This window comes from Melitaea cinxia, chromosome 13, assembly GCF_905220565.1.
Source record: "Melitaea cinxia chromosome 13, ilMelCinx1.1, whole genome shotgun sequence".
NCBI classification, from domain to species: Eukaryota; Metazoa; Arthropoda; class Insecta; order Lepidoptera; family Nymphalidae; genus Melitaea; species Melitaea cinxia.
In genome coordinates this window covers 1,317,833-1,339,761 of record NC_059406.1, presented here as the reverse complement: position 1 = coordinate 1,339,761, position 21,929 = coordinate 1,317,833, and the positions used below count along the sequence as shown (strand labels likewise).

Genomic DNA, 21,929 nt, shown 5'->3' with positions numbered 1-21,929 from the left:
TATTAATAATTTACGAAAGCCTAGCTAGCTATACCCTGCGCGCGTTGCTACGCTTTTTCTTTTTATGGTCGTGCTAACTCAGAAATCTTTGTGGGCTCATGCACAAGACTTTGCTGAAGATCGTGACATGATCAAATACATAGTTTACGATTCTACACAGGACATACAAATAAACATTAATTTTCATATATATAGATAAAATTTATAGCTTTGACATCCACTGAATAATACAATATCCTAGCGCGTAAATATGTGTTATGTTAGCTAAACGTGACACTTTGATTTATCTTCTAATAAAACTAATACTGACTAGCGAGTATTCCTATAAACTTAAAAACTTATTTTAATTTCAGCATTGAAATTGATTGTTAGTAGATAGTTAAGTTGTTCCCATGTACTTTTTTACTAAACTATATTCGTAATCAACTTTTTTATTCAGGTAAGACAAAGCAGCAAATGGGTATTTGGCTGTTTTAATTTAAAAAAAAACAAACTAGATTAAGCGTATTCGGTGCAGGATTACATAGTTAATAGAGATGAGTGGACTTAGTGACGCTGTATTTCATACAATATATTACTAATTTTGCACTAAAAACAGTTTATATATTATTTTCAAAAGAGTAACTACGAAGTTTCTTGCTGATTCTTCTCTGCAGAATCTACATTTCGAATCGGTGGTTAAAATTTGAAATTGTAAAATTACGATTCAAAGGTGCTTTTGAGGCCTATGTCAGTAAAGTAGTTTTTGATTTTGATTCAACACTACTTACTAAGTAATTTTAAATTATAATTTAATTTATTTTGCTTCATCATTACAGCCTATACAGTCCACTGCTGGACATAGGCCTCCACAAGTTTACGCCAAAAATAACGTGATGCTCATGTGTTTTGCCCATAGTCACCACGCTGGACAGGCGGGTTGGTGACCGCAGTACTGGCTTTGTCGCACCGAAGACGCTGCTGCCCGTCTTCGGCCTGTGTATTTCAAAGCCAGCAGTTGGATGGTTATCCCGCCATCGGTCGGCTTCTTAAGTTCCAAGGTGGTTGTGGAACCTTGTTATCCCTTAGTCGCCTCTTACGACACCCACGGGAAGAGAGGGGGTAGCTAAATTCTTTAGTGCCGTAGCCACACAGCACAATATACAATAATTAATACGATACAATAATTTAATCATACAAAATATTAACTAACAGAATAAATGATATGTTGTTGTTATAAATGTGTAAATTAACCTTTTCATTCGCCTTTTCTATTAACCTTTACGTATAATCTTTTGATTAAATCAGATATAGTGTTAGATATTACGATAGGATGATATCACCGACTCACGCATTGGCGCAACGGTCACAGCACTAGTTTGTGGCTGTTGCGCTGGCGGCTCCGGGTTCGATCCCCGCACATGGCAAACATTTGTATTGGTAATGCAGATGTTTGCCGTGGTTTGAGCGTTTGTGCTTGTGTATTGTTTGTGTTTCCGGACTTTTAGGAGGCCTTTAAGTGTAAGGCATTTATTTAATTTAATTTAATTTTTTTATGTTAAATTGATCCAGATATCTTCAAGAGCAGAATTTTCTAATAAAAACGTCTAGATTTATTTTACAGATTTCATTTATTTACCGTAGCGAACAAGTAAAAATATCTTTATATATAAAACCCCAATTAATATGTTATTTTTTTTTAGTTAATTTGATTTTTGAAGTTGACAATATATACGTATAAAGCATATTCGTTTGCATTATGTGTGTACAAGGATAACTCAGTATTCCGAAACAGTTAAAATAAACATTTAAATATCCCTTTCCACTAACTAACAGATGGTACGTTATGGTGTGATAGATAAGAGCAATATTCATCCAATATTCATGTAAGCGAAGATAATCCGTTATTTGGCTTGAACTGATATTTCAGATGGCGCCTGGATCAGACCCGAATGCATCCCGCATCAAATTCTTCTTAGCACGCAACTACATATTGACAATCAAAACAAAAACTAATTTGAACAAACTTCACCCTTTTTACATTGTCGTTAAAGACTATAATTCTGTATAAACGTTTGCTAAATAATACATGAACGGCAGTGCAACAGATTTAAATGCAACTCTCGCAATATTCCATGTCACCTCGTTCGTCACCACCGACAGCGTATCGTGTATTTTTTTACATGCATAATATCGATGTTTTGCGAAAAAAAATCTCTCATCGATTGTTTTGCATGAATCGCTCGTTGAATCGCAAATTAATACCGCATGAGAAATATAAAGGTTTTAGTTTGATTTCGTTCACGAGAAATCGATGTACCGAAGTTTTATCGATTCATTCATTCGAACTATTCGAGTATTCCTCCCTCACAACTTTTATGATCGTAATCCCTTTTATAAACTGTTTACTTAGAAGTGTATTATTCGTATTCGTAACTTATATTATAATAAAATTAAAATCATGGTATAGGCATGTTTATTCAGGTAGAAATCAACAATAAACATTTTGCACAAATTCTGGAGTAGTCTAACTGAGAAAGTGTCCTTATCATCACAGCCAAATAAAGCCGCTCTAAAGCACTGTCATGCGTATTCATTAAGTTAGCCAGAGTTTCAGAGAGAGTAATCGCTTACCTCCAGGAGAACCGTAATCTTTTTTTCACCATAGTGGTGAGAAAAAAGAGAGAAAACAATCTATCAATGTATGTCACTCTCGTTAATATTTATAGGCATGATTACTTTATAATTTAATCTTTATCAAATATTTTTCATTTTTTTTTATAAATTTAAATAAATAACTACAATATAATAACACTAAAATAACCTTAAGATTCAGCTGTAAGATCATAACATCCCACTGCTGGGTATAGGCCTCCTAATAGCCGAGGGTAATATTGAACGTACTTTTTTTTTAATGTTAACGCGAATTTCACTCATTATAATGAAACAACTTCCTGCCGTGACCATGGTTGCTGTAAAGTATCCGAAACGTCATCCATCTAAAAAACTTAATAAACCGCGATAAAATCCGAAAAAAATGTTTCATTATATTAAACATACTTAATAACTACCAAAATAAAGTAGAAACAAAATGTCCATTTTAATTCTTCCATTTCATGCAATCTACATACTGAGAAGATAATTCAATTATAAAAGATCTTCAAAGCCATTGTACACTTACAATCTAATCGAGAATGCATCTCATTATCATATCGTGGACCACCTATTTAGTTAAAAAGTATAGTCAGCATCAAAAATGTACCGTTGTAATGTTGTGGATTTTTTATTCTAACCTTTCCATCTTAAAAAAAACTAATGTGATTTAGACCACACGACTGAAGTAAAACTTACTAAACGTAACTCTCTCTATATCCTCACTAACTTATATCTCCCTCTCAACTTCCGTTCGCCTCTCCCGATCATACTTTTCGTAACGCTCTCGTCACGCTTATTACCAGCTTCCCTCCAAGTCAAGCCTGCGTAAAGAAGTTTTATAATAGGTAACTGAGGTAGGGCACAGCAGGAATTTCCTGCTCAAAATATGGAGCAGCCCGACTGGGGTAGTACCTCGACCTTACAGAAGATCACAGCTAAATAATACTGTTTTCAAGCAGTATTGTGTTCCTGTTGGTGAGTAAGGTGACCAGAGCTCCTGGGGGGGATTGAGGATTGGGTCGGTAACGCGCTTGCGATGCTTCTGGTATTGCAGGCGTCTATAGGCTACGGTAATCTCTTATCATCAGGTGAGCCGTACGCTTGTTTGCCGACCTAGTGATATAAAAAAAAATATATTAAATTATTCAGCCATTATGATACATTTTACAAATTCAAGTCTAGTGGTTTGTTAGATAAATACTTTCACTCCGGAAACCTTGCGTCTAAACTAATAAGGACGAGTTACGAATGTGAACTATTTCAATTTCTACGTAAAATTTAGTTTACTGTACCTTTTATTATAATTTATATGCAAAATCACGTTGCGCAATAAATTATGGAGCGGGCTTTGGTTTTATTATGTAATTAAATTCCACCAATAATAATTTATTTTTTGTATGTTTGTGGTTTATTTATTTTCGCCTGAATAACATTAGCATTAACTGTATACCTATCATAAAAAGAAACAATATTATATACTTATCTCCAATAGAGATTAACAAAAATGCTTATCTGTCCTAAAATGAGAGGAATCCTGAATTGTACCTGGTGATATGTCGGTATAGAGAAAGATTTTTTTTGAGGTCCTACACCAGTTCGGTTTCGGTTGGGCTGGGCGGCTTCATTCGAAGATTCCGCAGTGCTTAAAACAAATGACTTATAGGTACTCTTATTTAATTTTTGTATGGAATTCCAGTTATGGACTCGAAGATAAGATTTAAACAAGAAAATCATTAGATTTACCTAGAATTTATCATCATGATAGCTCTGTATCACAGCACGATTGAGAGATTTTACAGCTAACTATATATTTACTAACTATTGGGCGAGCACGCTCCACCTTCGACCTCGTCTCTGCTCTAGAGCTAGACTGGGGTAAAAAGTAAGCCCATAAAATAAAAAAATAAAATAAAAATTTACTCCTTTTTTTTGTTTTAACAGAGACCCTCATCAAATCTATTTTGAATTTAAAATCAAAATACACAAATTTCATTTTTAATTTTTCAGAACTTCGAGCACCAGGGAATTTTAAAATAGGACTTCTTCTACAGAAGTCCATATCATATGGTAAGTCAACAAGTAACATAAGTCAACAAGTAACAAAGTTACTTTACGTCTGTGTGGTATTATAATTAAACTTTAAAACTTACTTTTTTGCAGCGACCATTATTAAATATGGCCAATCACCAATTATTGATACAAGCTACTGACAAATGAAACAAGTATAAAAAAACAACGATTTGTTTTTGTTTTGTAATTCATAGCATGGATATATTTAGACCTTGAGTCAGTTTAAAAAAAGAACGTTACTTATTTTAAATAAAAGTTAGCAAAAGTATTATATAATTCGCTTAAATTAGCATGTTTAACTTTTATCTTGACCATATCTTTTAATCATATAATAGCTAAGTAAAATAATGAAAAAAAAACGTCAAATTACCACTTACTTTTTAATTTCCCGCAGGAACTCGTAAATAAAAAACCAGTAGTTCATATTTGAACTAAAAATTAAAATAACGGCTTAAAGCGTTAACGACATAAATCATAATTTGGACCGGAAACATTTGGACATTTTGTATATAAAAACAAGTTAATAAAAACTTATTATTTATTTTAAAACGATTTTCACAAATAAATCAACATGTGAAAACAATCAACAGTCGCTATATGAATAACAATAAAGTGTAACATCCAAAAAGCCGCCCTCATACAAATTCAATAAATTAACACGCACGGCGCGGTTCTCAGGGAAGCGTTTGACCAAATTTTCACTTCCTTCATTATGTTAGTATTATTCATCGCCACCACAGACTAAATAAAGCTCTTATAAGTGAAACAACAAAAGTAACGAACTCTCTCTACCTAATAATTCCAAATTTAGGAAGAACATTAGTTAGAATTACGTAATTATGTATCTTTATAAGGTCAAAAATGCTTTCATAACGGTCTATTTGAAGTATACAAAATAGTAGCGTCGAGTAATTAGACACATCCAGCTACCGAGGTAAACATGTCGATATTTTAGGAAAGCTATAAATCGGGCAGTCAACTGAAAAGTTAAATTACCTATCGGTTTTGTGGTGTTCCGGTTTACCAACTCGTTTTACCAGTAACTTACTGGTAAAGGACTTATAAAGAGCAAACCCAATTTAATTATAGTCTACATTGACATCTATTATTGAATAGTGAAACTAGTTGAGGCAAGTTGACACATCTACTCGCTAGATGACACTACTAACATTTGTATTTATTCATGTTTCAATTAATGATTATTAATATTTGATAAAATGTTTTTAATTTTAACTAGTACGCGAAATATACATGTTTTTTGAAAAATATAGATATCATATTATGTTACTTAAAATGTAGACGTGTAAATTTAATTCACATGTAAACACCGGTAATACTTTCAGAAACTCTCTTTTTTGACGTAATGTCAGACGATCAAAACAGCACGTGTGAAGATGCGTATTGAAACTTGTTATTTCTGCTCTTCCAGGATATATCCTGGCCATGGCATACAATTCGTGAGAAACGACTGTAAGGTAAATAGCATAAAAATAATATTTTAAGTCTATACTCAATAGATTTTTCACATTATTACATCAAGTGTACGTAATCTTTCTTCGTGATTAGATTTTCAGATTTTGTCGTTCAAAATGCCACGCAGCCTTCAAAAAGAAGAAGAACCCACGTAAAACCAAATGGACCAAAGCGTACCGCAAGACTGCTGGCAAAGAATTGGCAATTGACCCATCTTTCGAGTTCGAGAAACGGCGTCATGTTCCCGTGAAATACAACAGAGAACTCTGGAATAAGACCATTGAAGCCATGAAGAAGGTCGAAGAGATCAGGCAGAGGCGGTCAAATAACTATATTATGCAAAGGTTAAGAAAGGGACGCGAAGTGGAGTGGCAGAGAGATGTTAGAGAAGTCCAGCGCGATATATCACTTATCAGGTAAGTGAAAGCTATTATGGTTCTATAATGATATGCATAAATATGCTTAGAAGTCAGTAATGCTTAATGGCCATATGTCAAGATCTTTATAATTTGATTCACTATGCAGTTACAATAAGTGAACGAAAATATTTGTATAAAAAAAACATTATTACTAATCAAATACTAACCGCACCATTTACTAACCGTATTTATGTCTACTTCTACAATTTTAAAGATATGAATAATAACTACTGTAGTCGCCTAACACTACTAACCTAACTAACATGTTGTGGGTTCAATTCCTACTCGGGATGGATGTTTGTATATGTACAAATATTTCTTTCTGTTTTGGATCTCTGTCCTTGTTTGTCTCCCCCACCGTGCCTTAGAAAGCACATAAAGCCGTTGGTCCTAGTTGTTAGTATACACATCTAATAGCAATTGCTACTAGGGGACATAGTAGGGAACATATCCGCCAACCCGCAGTTGAGCAGCGATGCTGAACTCCAGTCATTCTCCTACATGGACTAAGACGCCTGTGCCCAGCAGTGGGATGTTACTGACTAAATCATGTGAAAAGGAGTTACTATTTCAAAAAGTATCAAACCACATTGCTTTTGTCAATTTACTGTGAACAACCCATTGTGTGTTTTCTAAATGTTTATTATATGTGTGATTTTTTTTTCTCAGATCACCAGCTGCTGGTCTTAAACAGAAAAAAACAGAAGAAGACGCAGAGATGGAAGTGGAACCAGAAACAATTGAAGTCGTTGATGCTAAGGGTCGTAAACAAGTTATCGAAGCACCCGTCATGGTGCCTGCTACGGGAGAAATGATTGAAGATGGTGGGGACATTGATTTATAACCGAAATATGAAAATTTTAAGAAATATACGGACTTAAAGAAGCAATACATGTCTCATAATTACATCTACAATGTTAACATTTAGTGGATATTAAATTTCCTTAACTCCTTAAGAATCATAACCGTGATATTAAAAAATTAAAATTATTAAATTAACCAAACAATTATGAGTTAAAACAATATAAATATAAACATAAACTGACACTTGCTATTCATGTTAGTAAAGGCAAAAGTATAATAAAATAAAAAAAATACAGTTGTGTGACTGATATTACGTCACTGCCGTATATATGTTTCTTACAGTTTTAGTCTCACATTTTTCTCAGCTCGGTCACCCAGCCAAGCCGTAAGGAACTTCGTTCCAAAAGAAAAACAGATTTTATCTAGATTGTGTGTCAACTAATATCTATTATATCTTGCATAAACACTTAAGAGCTGTATAGCGTCAATTTCCAGCTCAGCAATGTGTCAAACAATTTCACGCTCTTATTTTTTTACTGCATATACATAACTTCTGTAAATTACATGCGTTGTTCAGTTTACAATGTTTATTTTAAAAACATGTAATTACACAAAAAAAAATCAGTAAGCTTACTCTGTAAAAGTGATAAGTCTGACCGTTTTGTGAATTTCTTTTTCAAATAAAAGACTTATTTCCTCATCATTATGTTTTATTTTAATTAAAAATTTTTTAACGTTTATTTTGGGATGCAATTAATTTTATTTTCTCTGTGCTCTGTCAAATGCTGAGGTGTTTGATTGCTTATGTAAATGGAATACAGTTTTAATCTAATTATGACATGGTGGTTAAAGGGTTAATTAAGATTTTATAGACTGTATCAGACATTGAAATGTAACGAATATGATTTTATTAGTTTATTCTTATTCATCAATCATTACAGTCTATACAGTCCACTGCTGGACATAGGCCTCTACAATTTCATGCCAAAAATGGCGTGAACTCATGTGTTTTGCCCATAGTCACCACGCTGGGCAGGCGGGTTGGTGACCGCAGTACTGGCTTTGTCGCACCGAAGACGCTGCTGCCCGTTTCGGCCTGTGTATTTCAAAGCCAGCAGTTGGATGGTTATCCCGCCATCGGTCGGCTTCTTAAGTTCCAAGGTGGTTGTGGAACCTTGTTATCCCTTAGTCGCCTCTTACAACACCCACGGGAAGAGAGGGGGTGGCTAAATTCTTTATTCAAGAAAAGTATATTCTTACATTTATATCATAGTTGCCCAAAAATTATAATTCTACTAACTGACCTAGCGACCTTCGTACCGCCTTAAATTTTTTTCCTTAAATATAATAATTACATATATCAAAATAAAATATAGCCTATCTTTCAAGTTGGATTAAACTGCACACGGTGTGCAAATTTGATTAAAATCGGTTAAGTAGAAGTCAATCGCGGACAAACAACGTGATGCGTAATTTACAAATATTAAGAAGATAAGAAAGGATATTCTAAATAGTCTATAAACTAAATTCGTTGCAAGCAGCCAAAAATTGTGTCTGAAAAAGTGGTTAAATAAGTAGAGGTACAAAATTTAGACCTTAGCTATTCGTCGGGATTGTTCAGAGGTGAGCCGGACAGTCCCATGGAGGAGAAGTCTGGTCTTTTCGCCGAGGTCAGTCTGTCGCTGGTGGGATCCTGTTGCCTGCAGATCCGGGACCCTCCAATTAAAGCGGCTGAAGGCTCCCGTAATAAGGCAGGGGTTTTGGTCGGTAGTGCACCCCCAAGTGCTAAGCCGACATACGGTCTAGGAATGCCTACCCGGGCATCCTGGATATCACCCGTAAATGGGTTACCCTGTGATATCAAAAAAAAAAAGACCTTAGCTATTAAATTGTTTTCACCAGGCTAAAGCCGTCTTAAGAGGTCTCATAACCAACATAATCTATGCTTTGAATTTTATAAAGTGAAAAATAGCAATAATCTTAAAATTACAGCCATAAATACATTCAATATGTAAAGAAGACTTAGACTATCAATAACGAATTTATGACACGGCAGAGTAAAGAATTGCATCATATAAATAAAGTATTGATTCCTGTCGCCATCAAATACTTTAATCCCCTTAGGTTTTCTTTCAGGGGTAACAAACATTTTTGTAGCTACGTGTTGACTATTTTTTTAAAACCGGGAAATAATCTCGATAGTGGTTTATTCAGCGTTTGAGATAAAAACGTTAGTAAAACAAGATTCTTTCATATATTTTTTTTAAATATTTTTTAAATTCTTTTGGGAGCTCTCAAAAATACCGCTTGATACGCAGACTAATTCTTCGATCACAAATAATTGTCACCTACTTATTATTACAATACCTATTAAGTATTAACAGAACTGTTTTTGGCATTTTTGTTACTTAGCACAATTGTACAAAATACTTACCGATATGAGAAATTAAATTATTACGCACAAAAAGTATTTTACAATCCCTAATAAAAAGGTATACTTTACATTATTCACAAATAACCAAACCTATTTTTATTAAGTATCCATTACATTTTAATAAAATGAACTAAAAGGTTTTCCCCCTCTGCTTAATTCAATTAGTGTCGGTAACAATGTCTGGATTAAATAACAGCTAGACCAGTCAATGTTCTATGCTCGGCAGTTAGCTGGCTGTGATATGAAACAAAATGACGATATATTCCTATATAATAAGCATATTAGTGGCATTTGTGTCCTATATAGTGTATCAGAAATACGCAAATGTTAATACGAGTTTTGTTACCAAGCCTGCGAAGAGATATGATTACATCATCGGTAAGTTTTTATTTATATGATGATTATTATGATGTTCCTGTTGCCCCTGTTGGTGTAATAAGTATTTTTATACACTTTACATTATTGTTCGAAGTTTAATCCGTTTAAAATATTTTATGATTTAAATCTTTTTGTGTATTTGCTATTGACAAAACGTTAGGCGCTTATTATTAGACAAAATATTTTTCTTCTAATCTTTTAGAATTATTTATATATAAACTTATGTAATTTACATAAAAATACGGCTCACAGTCAGGGGCGGCTTGGCCTCTAGTGGGGTGTTTGATGCACCCGGGTACCGATTGTTAAGGGGCGCCGAGAGCCGCATGCAAAGGCGCAAAGTATCGCTCTATTAATGTAAAAAAAGCAATTGGCAGATAGTTTGGAAAAAATCGTAATTGGCGAAATAATCGACAATCAATAATCGATATTTATTTCTGAGGGTCGTTATATAGTAGTTTCTCATACACAAATATTAGCCACGAGCTTTCGGCTGCCCTTTTTTTGAACAGGGCGCTGGGGCATAAATTGCTACCAAATAATAAGATATTTATCTCGATAATGAACAATGAAATAATAATAATAAAGCGATGAAAATTTATTATTGTTTGAAGACAATAAAAATTATTTTAGTTGGAGCCGGAACAGCCGGTTGCGTGCTGGCTTCTCGCTTGTCTGAAGATCCTAATGTCAAAGTGTTACTGGTGGAGGCTGGCGACCATATGGGGTACTTCACCAAAATACCATTGACGGCCACTGCCGCACAACATGGAGATAACGATTGGACGGTGCGAGCCACAGCACAAAAATATTCTTCTTTTGGACTTCTTAATCAGGTTAAACAACACGTCTTACCAAAAACTATTATTTTTAACTTCAGTTATCTTTCAATTGATTTAAAAATATTTCTTTTGGCATAAAATGATATTTCTAATCCATATCTTCATTGTTTTAAAATTCAATCTCTCTGACTGTTTTAAAGTCAATTAGGCTGCAATTACTGTTTTCTTTTCTTTTTTATTTAAAGACGCCAATCATTCCCCGTGGTAAAGGTCCTGGAGGATCGGGACAGATTAATTTCCTTCTCCATGGGTTTGGTCTTCCCGAGGACTACAACAGATGGTCAAGACTTGGCTTTAAGGGTTGGACACTAGATGACTTGAAACCATATTTCTTGAAAGCATTCGGAACTGTTAAGAGTGAATTTGATTCTGACAACTGTCCAGTTAAAGGAATTTGTGCGAAGGTTTGTAATTAGGCAAAAACTTTAGTTGTAAAAATTCAAAACAAATTGAAAACCAAAAAGAATTGAGCAGAACAATAATAACTAACCACAAAAAAGGCTTACTAGTCTAAGAAATAAAAATACTATAACCCTAACGCTTCAGCCTGTAACATCCCACTGTTGGGCATATGCCTCTTTCCCCATTTAGGAGAAGGATCAGAGCTTAATCCACCACGCTGCTCCAATGCGGGTTGGCGGATATATTCCTTACTATGAGTTACGATCGCTATCAGGTGTACATGTTAACAACTGAGACCAACGGCTTAACGTGCTCTCCGAGGCACGGTGGGGAGACCCACAAGCACACACACCTAGACCACGGCAAACACCTGTATGGCCAATACAAATGTTTGTCATGCGCGGGGATCGAACCCGCAACCGCCAGCGCAACATGCACAATCTATGGCTGTGACCGTTGCGCCAACGCGGCCTCAAAAAAATACTATATCAAACGGTAAATAAACTAGTCAAATAACGCCATCTATCTACCTAAGATGGCATTATTAGAAAACGTCGTTACGCAAACAATCGGAACCGTATTGGGTTCCGATAGATGGCGTTACGAGAAACGTAACGAGGTCATTCGTTCAGTAGAATTTTACTCCTCATATTTTTTTCATAAAATCGATTTTTAAGGAGTAAACTCTAACAAATAAAAAACTACCATTATGTTAAAACTTAAAAATAAAATTTTGCTTCATGCTGTTAACATTTTTTTTTTATATCACTAGGTCGGCAAACAAGCGTACGGCTCACCTGATGGTAAGCGATTACCGTAGCTTATAGACACCTGCAACACCAGAAGCATCGCAAGCGCGTTGCCGACCCAATCCCCAATCCCCCCTGGAGCTCTGGTCACCTTACTCACCAACAGGAACACAATACTGCTTGAAAACAGTATTATTTTGCTGTGATCTTCTGTAAGGTCGAGGTACTACCCCAGCTGGGCTGCTCCATATTTTGAGCAGGAAATTCCTGCTGTGTCCTACCTCAGTTAATTTTCACGTGAGACTTAAACTATTTATCTAATTCAATCATTTAATTGTGTTTATGTAGTTACCTGAGTCATTAGAATAGAAATTTATACTAAGTTTACTGTTACACCAGTAACAATCGATTTGGAATGGTGTAAAACAGGAATAAATTATATTACTTATGCTTATTATGCATGTGCCCAACTTAATTTTCTAAATGGTTAGCTGACCTTCTTACGTAGGAACTTCGTGGTATAATGTATAAGGTTTTTATTGGGGAACGCAATCTTGAATAAACCTTTACCCATATTTTCTATATTAAATTATGCAATGTTCAGGATTATTTTTAGATTTCGAGGTTATAAGCGTTACTAATTGTAATTCAGAAAAAATCTTTCTCATGGTAGACAACATAAGCTAGGAATAAATTAAATAATACAATGGCCAAGGAAAAAATTATCTAAATTGGCCCTACCTAACTAGTTCCGATACTTTGAAAAGTCAGCGAAGTGTTAGACTCGCAAATCGTTCTATAACACTGTGCATTATTCGTACTAAAATCAATAAGAGTAGCCTTATATATTTAACTTTGTATAATAGTCATTTGCAAACTTTGTGATTTAAGTTTGTTGGCGATATGGACATAAATAGGAGCCCCAGTACTTTTAACGTGGCAATTTGAGAATACGAATCTAAAAATGATAATAACAGTATCCTTTATCCATATATGGGATTACATTTACGTTATTGCATAGTTTTATCAATATTATCAACCGATAAAACTTTTAGGCTCCAATGAAACTGAAACTTATAGATGAAGACAACGAGCTGATGACGATATTTAGACAAGCTTCATCAGCGCTTGCGTCAAAAAATACGTTATTTAGAAGATCAACAGCCAGCGTCAAAGATGGCAGCAGATATCAAGCCTACGATGCTTACCTCCAACCAGCATTAAACAGGAAAAACTTACATGTCCTGTTAAGAACCCAAGGGATATCTGTGAGTTATCTACTGATATGTTTAAATGATTTATGCATTAATTTTCTATGCGAAATTTGCAGAACTTATGCAAACTTATTTGTGCTGATTTTTTTGGCTGGTAGAAAACTATCCCCTAGCTTCTTAATTATTAATCATAACACAATTCCATTTAGATGCGTTTTGAGCAGAAAAGGGCTACGTCACTTTACATTTTACAAGATCACAGGAATCTGGACAATATATTCGTTAACAGAGAAATAATATTATGCGCTGGCTCTATCAAGACGCCTCAAATTATGATATCATCTGGTATCGGACCAAAGAAATTAATCAAAAAGTAAGTTTCAATAATTTATTACTATAGTGAGTAAAATAAACGAAGTAACTGTGGCTAGTAGTGTTGCCCAAATGCAAGAACAAGACGAGACTTAGCCAGTCTTGGTCTTGGTCTTGCGCCAATACACCTGGTCTTGGTCTTGGTCTTGGTCTTGCGCTCCCAGTCTTGGTCTTGGTCTTGGTCTTGCAGCAAGAGTCTTGCAAGTCTTGCAATTACCTATTAGTCTATTACTATTTATTAAAGTTTACTTTAAATCTTAGAAAAACGTATTAGAATTGGAACATTGTGAGCTTGAATTAACATAGCCATAGTAAAGATCAAGCAGATTAATAAATAACTGAAGATTTGATAAGAAATTCGAAAAATCAACTGACCTATATGTCGTTTTCCATGGAAGTAACTGTTTCTTAATAAACATTTATGATTTATAAGCTTACATTTGCTAAAACATGTAAAAAAACAAATTAATTACAATAACTTGACTGTATTTTAAAGAACAATACTTATCTGTCTAGAAAGAGATTGAACCCTCAACTTATAAGAAATTTAATAAAAGAGTTTTACGATTTATCATTTATTTGAATAAAAAATAAAATACAACACAAATCAACAGCTTTATCATTAGGTTATGATACTTTATATCAATTTTTTTGACCAAGAATTAATACAAAGTAACCATCTGGCTGACTCATCACTTAACCTATTTCTATGTTTTCTAATTACTAATGATGCTTTAGAAAATAACCTCTCAGCAGGTACTGAAGTTGCAGGTATTGAGAGAAAATCACGGGCCATTTTCGATAAAATCGGATACTCTGTCTCATGCGTCCTCCACCAATCTAAAATGTCTTCCGAGCTGGCAGTTCTTGGTTTTCTCAGGTACTCCTCCAACTCGTCTATCACTAAGCCTTGAAGACAAGATCCAGATGACGTCGAGGGACATTCATAGAGTTTATCAAAGTCTATTACGTCTTCATCTTCATCACATACTTTATTTTCTTTTTCTGGTAATTCCAGAGATTTGTTCAGTGAGTGTAGACTTTTATATTCTTCATAAAGTTCATTGAACTTGCGCAGACTTTCTCTTTTAAGTTGCTTCCCCCACATAAAACATTTAGTTTAAACATTCCCCATTAAAACATACTAGGTTTGAGCGTATAAGAGGAGGAGGTTTGTTGTTGTTAAATCGAGAAAATCGTTAAATTGATATTTGTTATATTAAGGTTGCACTGTACTGTAATTTACCAAAATAAAGTACTTAGTTGTTACTGGCCGATTAAATGAAAATATGGGTGTTTATAAAAAATATTTAAGACGATAATTACATACTTAATATGTCGCACCCCTAGATGAAAAAACCACTAACTCAAAAATACTTACGTAAGTTAATGGCGTTTTTGAAAGTATCGCATGAATAGCTACGCAGAGTTAAAATTCTTTTAACTGTTAAAAAAATATTCTTACCTGTCCACTTCTTCCAGCGGTTACTAAAAAGCTTGTGATATCTCCACTTAATTTTGGTTTAACAGGAAGAAATATTTCTGATTCCTTTTTGTGGAAAGATATTAGATGTTTCCTTAAGCCTGAAGTGTTTCTGTTTTTCATTTTTATTTCAATCTTTTTATGTTGGCACAATTTACAGAAGGCAGTTTGGGATGCATGAATTATTTCGAAAAACTCCTCAAATTTGCTTTTGGGTCTTTTAGATCTGTGACTCAAACTCTCGTTACTCGGACTAGAATAATTTGAATCTTCGTCACTCATATTAAATTGTACACGTGATACGTTTTTAGAAAACAACGAGAATTAGTAAAAACAATTATTAAGTTAGACTCGAAGCACAGCTCAATTGGAAATGACTGGAATTAAAATAATTCCTTTATTTATAGTACGTTTCCTTGCTTTCTACCGCGCCGCCTCGCCACGTGCCGGCTCTATGAAAAGGATGCCGCCGCAAATCAAACAATGCCGCGTGCGGCGTACAAACACACACTAAATATTACCTACTTGTACAGACGCGACGCGTGAATAAAATATATGTAAAGAATTAGTGCCAATCACTATTCTTTACATATAAGTGAATGTTTTGGCGTACATCTATACTAATATTATAAAGCTGAAGAGTTCGTTTGTATGTTTGATGACAGAAGTTTTAAAATAAATAAATAAGTCCTGAACGTCACTATACCTCCAAAGTTACTATTCCTCGTGGACGAAGTCGCGGGCACAGCTAGTAAATACTTACTCTCATCATCTCTCTCAGAGATATTCGGGCTGGTAAGTAATACAAAACTCTTATCGCAGGCTTTTTATTTTATTAGTTAGGTAAGTACCTACGCTTTTTATATTATTTTATTAGTTTTGTAGAATTTTTTTACACGTTTCAAGTATATTTAAAAGTGGCTACAATATTTATTAAACGGGTGATATTTGAACACTTTTTGCTATTTTTTCTTGTAAAAACTTAAGAAATATAATGACTAAATGTACAATAATAGTACCTAAGTAATTAGTTTAAAACCATATAAGTAATCAATATTATAATATATACTTACTAGAATGAATTAATATGACATCTACTACCTATCCTTACCATTTTATCCTAATCATAATACTACTTGCGTGATCAGTATAATGTATTCATTTTCATTCTAAGCACTCTGAAACTTATTTATTCTTTGGAACACCTGTAGGTACTCTTAAAATTCGAAATTATTTTGCATGAGTATACCTACGCCCTATGGCGGCAATCAAATAGTGTCAAATGTTATGATTTCGGCGTGGCGGCAACGATTGTTTTAGATTTCAAAAGAAGCCGCCGGCGCGTGTATCATAACCATGTACTTCCGAAAAGCGGCAAATTTCTTTGAGAAGTAAGTACAAAACCTTTGATGCCGCATTATCAAAGTGCCGATGGTTAAAACATAACTATGCATGCACTCAGTTTGATTTTAATAGATATTTTTTTATTCGCTATGTTTATGGTATTAGTCGTAATGCGCATAGGTCCAGTTTTTCATATTCTTTGATACAGTTTTTTGCGTCTCATAGAATTCCTAAGCGTACCTACCTATACACCGAACTGTTACACCTAACTACTCAGTGAAATAGCGCTAAGTCCTAGCTGCAAGACGCAAGAGTCTTGCAGGCTATGTCTTGTTCTTGCTCAAGTCTTGCACGGTCAGTCTTGGTCTTGGTCTTGCTAAAAATACGCGGTCTTGTTCTTGGTCTTGGTCTTGCAAAAACGCAAGAACAAGACCAAGACTGCAAGACCAAGACTGAATTTGGGCAACACTAGTGGCTAGTACAACCTTAATTCTAATTCGGTTTAACGGAAGACTAATATAGGTACATATAACAACCTGATCCAATAAATTATATCATATGTTCATCATTTCATTTATTTAAAGTGCCAAAAAACTTTGATTCAATAAATCAACCACTTTTGTCTATTTTCTTCTTAAAACTTTGTTCCGTAAACAAAAGTTGAAATAGTGAATGATTTGCAGATTTGTCTGAAGTAGGCAGCCCGATAATCTATCTTGACTTACTTTGAGATGGATATCCAATTTGAACAATTATACACCCATCTAAAAGTATCGTTAAAAACTACTCGTGGTATGTGTCGTTAAATATTTTACTAATATATGATTGTATCTTTAACGTTAAGGCTACGTATAAAGTTGATAACGGAGAATGAGTCTGTTGGCAAGAACCTTCACGACCACATGAACATGCCGATATACGTAAGCATCAAGAAACCGATTAGTATAACTCTAGCAAAAGTATTTAGTGCGGGTACTTTGGTGGACTACTTCTGGAGTAACAGCGGTAAGAAATATTTCGATTGTTGTAATGTTTTTTACTAAATGAACACTAGTGCCAATTGCCTATTGATCGCTATTTAAAAACAGGATATTTATCATTTAACTGTCTTAGTTTGTCAGCAGTCGGCACAATATGTTTTTGTTTCCTCCAAACTTTCTATTAGCTTCTTAAACCTTATGTCTCCTTTCGTACAGCTATCCAAATTCCTACCAACAATTGTTTTTTTAATATTTTCGGAATATTTTGAAATTTATATAGATTTTTTTTTCTACCTCTGACTCCGTATCGAAAATGGTGACGACGATGCGACAAAATCGACTCTAAGTAAATTTTCTGTTTCCTAAATGTCATTTTAAAAGCAAAATTCTAGAAATGTGCAATTCGACTCTATTCTACAATTTCATGGGATCTAACGAACAAGCGAATTAGGTCTTAATTCATGTATGCATTTACATCAACCTATCATATACTTATTCATACATTCATATTGCAAATAATCTTTACTAGGATACCTCTCGTTCCCGCCCGTAGCCGGCGTGGAGTACTACAACAGGTCAGCCCTGATGTTATTCTCAATGGGTTCTACAAGTGAGAGGTTGTTGAGACATCTATCCAACTACAAACAGAAGGTATACTTACAATTTAGCAAGTAGTGCCTAAATTTAGGAACTAAAGTGGGAAAAGAGAAAAGGATAAATAAAAAACCCTTTGCGTTCGCCTTATCTTGAACAATATTATTATTAACGTTTCTAAAAATGAAAACAATTTCTATAGTGGCTAGTTACATTCACAACCGCTCTGGTGTAGTGGTGCTAGTAGTCACCTAAACGGTTTGCGGGTTCGATTCCTGCTCGAGATTGATATTTGATTTGTAGAAATATTCTTTCCAGTTTGGATATCTGTCTTTGTGGGTCTCCCCACCGTGCCTCGGAGAGCACGTTAAGCCGTCGGTCGAGGTTGTTATCATAAATATCTGATAACGATCGATAGTCATAGTAGGAAACATATCCGCCAACCAGCAGTGGAGCAGCGTGATGGATTAAGCTCCAAACCTTCTCCTGTATGGAGAAAGAGGCCTACGCCCAGTATTTGGGTAGTTAGGTATTACAGGATGGATGCTAATTATATTTACATACGTCATAATACTTACATTTACAACAATACCTTAATTTCCAATAAGTAAGGAATTTGTAATATTTAATTAAATTACCATCATGTCAGACTTTCCGGGACATATTTCCATTCCATAATGAAACGAGTAAGGAAGGGTTCATGTTCCTGGCGACGTGTGTGCAGCCGAAGAGTAGAGGATCCGTCACACTCGTGGACTCGAGCACCAACGTGCCCATTGTGGTGGATCCGAATTATTTGCACCGAGATTACGATGTCAAATGTATCATGAAAGGTAAAAACCGATAAAGACACGTCATTACGAAATTATAACTGTTAAAATGTACACTTATGAAATAACCGTAAAATATTATACAATTGAAACATTTTTAATGTATGTATCAATAAAAAAAACCACAATTATATTGATAAAATTCAAACATCATAAGGCATAAATTTACTATTACTTTTAGGTATAATTTTAATAATAAAATAAAATGGAATAATCTGAATTTAACACAAGTAAAAACTGGATTAAAAAATAAAAGGAATGTATACCACAATAACATACAGGATTTTAACATAAAAAAGATATAAAATAGAAAAACCCATGATTGTTTTTAGCGTGTAAATATTTAATTATTTTTTAGCAATCAGACGCGCAGAGAAATTGCTAACGACAAAACCCTTTGAAGAAATAGGAGCCAGGATCCACTGGCCTAGAGCTGAACGATGTCTATCTTTCTGGAACTACACAAGATTAGACCAAAAGGGATTGGTTCGACGAAGGAAAAAGTACGTACCTTACGTACGTACTATACGTACCTTTGGCAAGTTATGAAATTATACTGACATTGTATCATTTTATGATAGACAACATTTACGGAACACTTGCATGTATAGGTATATTTACGCAAGAAAATTTAAATATACTTTACGTATATAGTTATTAAGTATAAAATCAACAATCTCTAATTTTTTCTGGACTTTTCATACAATTCTCTTGCTACTGGGGGAAGCTAAGAGTGCGGCGTTTATTATTTTATTCATTTAAAACTTTCTGTGATATGATTTTATGTATATATATCATTCATTCTATTATCTGTATTTCTTTTTTAAATATAAAAAAAACCGTACAAATTTAGAATAAAGCTACCAGGAGTACCAGGCGCGCAGGCACGCAAAGAGGTTCCAAAACCGAAACCAAAAATACAAAGTCCCCCTGACGAATACTTGGCGTGCATTATCAGAGAGGTCGCAGTGACTGGCCACCACGTCGCTGGAACTTGCGCTGGGGGAAAGGTCGTTGACAACCAGTTGAGGTATGTTCACAATACAACAGAGGAGAACTATTTATCTTTCTACCATTTCTATAGGTCTTAAAATTTTAATACAATTTACTTGTTAGAAAAAGACATTAAATGATTATTAGAATTACGATACAATAAACTCAAACCGTGTTAATGTGAAATCGGTAGAGCTGTCCACTAAAATCGGTATATTTGTACCCAAAATCGGTGTGACAAAAAATAAAGAATTCAATCAAAATTCGTTTGTATAAAAAAGCTTACTAACAAATTCAAACACACAACAGGGACATTCAAATAATATATTTTTCACCTGACCTTTTACAGGTAACTTTTTCAAGTTTTTTAGCCTCAAAACTCAAGAAAAGAAAGAGCCTAATTTTCAATTTGAAATTTTAAATTGGTAGAAAAGTTAATAACACTTTTAACAAATTAATTAAATAATAAAATAAAAAGTATATACGCCTTAAAATATTATAGTAATAGGGTAATTAAAACCGCATAGCATCTATAAAAATAAACAATTATTATGAAGAAAAACTAATAAATGATGTGTTTGTATAACACAATTATAACATTACCGTGATAAATAAGATTAAATTACGCATAATGGTTACTTAGATAATAGTATTTTAAAAAAGGAAATCTAAAGTAATGTAATATAACACGTTGAAAAAAAGTTTTTACTGTGCGATGAATAGTCATAACTTCTATATTTTTTTTATACTAACTTCTATACTAACTAATGTTAGTAATACGAAGAACTGTCGTAATACTTTTGTTCCAGAGTTAAAGATGTTCGAGGCCTTCGTATAATGGATGCGAGTGTGTTGCCTTCGCCCATATCTCTGTATCCTAATTCCGTGATCATAGGAATGGCGGAAAGAGCAGCTGATTTAATTAAAAATACTCCTAAATTGCAATAGTTATCTATTTTGCCTTTTATTTACTAAATAAATGTGTTTTAATAAATTTCGTATTTAATTACTTATTACTTAGTTTTAAAGTACCTGTGATATAACATATGAAAGAAAATACGCAATGCAAAGTAAACAGTGAAAAGCGTCTTATCACTGCTAGTGATTAACTACAGGCGAACCCTCGTCATTGAAAAGAAAATTGGTAACAATTTAACGCAACATATTTATTTATTTATTTATTCTTAATGTACACCAAAATACAGACACATATAAAGACAGATACAATACAAGATGTACAAAGGCGATCTTATCGCTAAATAGCGATTTCTTCCAGATAACCTTTGGGTACTGGACACGATACAGTAGCAGCGGTTAGAAGTGTGCACAAATTAAGGAGGAAAATTCAATAATTAATAGATTAAAACTACGATATGATAGACTTACATAATTATTAAAGAAAAAAAAACATTGAAATAAGTAAATATTTTAGTGTATACATACTATATAATATAATAAGAAAAGAGAGCAAATAATTTTAGTTTATGTGTCTAGTGTTAATTTTACATTCTTATTTTCGGAATTTGATCTAAAAATTGTTTTGGATTACAGTCTTAATATGTTCAAACGCAAAAGCGACATTATGGTAACGCAGGGTGTGCTCGAGATTTTGATGAACGGAGCACAGCCCGTGGAGGAGCTAAGAAATACTATCAAAGGCCAAACCAACAAAGTGATTTGCAGGAAATATATATTAATATTGAACGCAGTTTATAAATAAATTCATTAACATATTATTTTTAACAAACTAAGGATGTAATTAAAAAAAAATTACTTAGAAATATAATTAAAAAAAAACACACCTGAATAATCGTACTCGACCTCGGCTATACTCGACAAAAAATTATGTAACTAATAACACCGTCGTCGGACCACATCCTAGCTATTCAAGGTATATAGTCAAGTATAAAAAAT

The 21,929-nt window shown here is 33.9% G+C and overlaps 2 protein-coding genes across 2 annotated transcripts; both read left to right on the top strand.

Annotated features, from left to right (window-relative positions):
* The first annotated feature begins 6,056 nt into the window (after nt 1–6,056).
* On the top strand, nt 6,057–8,100 carry LOC123658826 (probable ribosome biogenesis protein RLP24). Its single transcript, XM_045594123.1, has 3 exons — nt 6,057–6,179; nt 6,271–6,593; nt 7,266–8,100. The coding sequence occupies exons 1-3, from the start codon at nt 6,099–6,101 to the stop codon at nt 7,438–7,440; spliced, it is 579 nt and encodes a 192-aa protein (XP_045450079.1). The 5' UTR covers nt 6,057–6,098; the 3' UTR covers nt 7,441–8,100.
* A 1,985-nt stretch (nt 8,101–10,085) lies between these two features.
* LOC123658825 (neither inactivation nor afterpotential protein G) lies at nt 10,086–21,009 on the top strand. Its single transcript, XM_045594122.1, has 11 exons — nt 10,086–10,212; nt 10,846–11,048; nt 11,240–11,458; nt 13,261–13,473; nt 13,629–13,792; nt 17,463–17,623; nt 18,128–18,249; nt 18,842–19,025; nt 19,381–19,525; nt 19,876–20,052; nt 20,825–21,009. Exons 1-11 carry the CDS (start codon nt 10,086–10,088, stop codon nt 20,961–20,963), a joined length of 1,854 nt encoding a protein of 617 aa, XP_045450078.1. The 3' UTR covers nt 20,964–21,009.
* Nucleotides 21,010–21,929: the final 920 nt, after the last annotated feature.

Excerpts from the sequence above, each read along its gene's own strand:
- LOC123658826 (XM_045594123.1), top strand. The coding sequence starts at position 6,099 with ATGCGTATTGAAACTTGTTATTTCTGCTCTTCCAGGATATATCCTGGC. Across the intron at positions 6,180-6,270 it reads TCGTGAGAAACGACTGTAAG|ATTTTCAGATTTTGTCGTTC; the intron begins GTAAATAGCATA and ends CTTCGTGATTAG. Across the intron at positions 6,594-7,265 it reads CGCGATATATCACTTATCAG|ATCACCAGCTGCTGGTCTTA; the intron begins GTAAGTGAAAGC and ends TTTTTTTCTCAG.
- LOC123658825 (XM_045594122.1), top strand. The coding sequence starts at position 10,086 with ATGACGATATATTCCTATATAATAAGCATATTAGTGGCATTTGTGTCC. Across the intron at positions 11,049-11,239 it reads CTTTTGGACTTCTTAATCAG|ACGCCAATCATTCCCCGTGG; the intron begins GTTAAACAACAC and ends TTTTATTTAAAG. Across the intron at positions 18,250-18,841 it reads TATCCAACTACAAACAGAAG|ACTTTCCGGGACATATTTCC; the intron begins GTATACTTACAA and ends CCATCATGTCAG.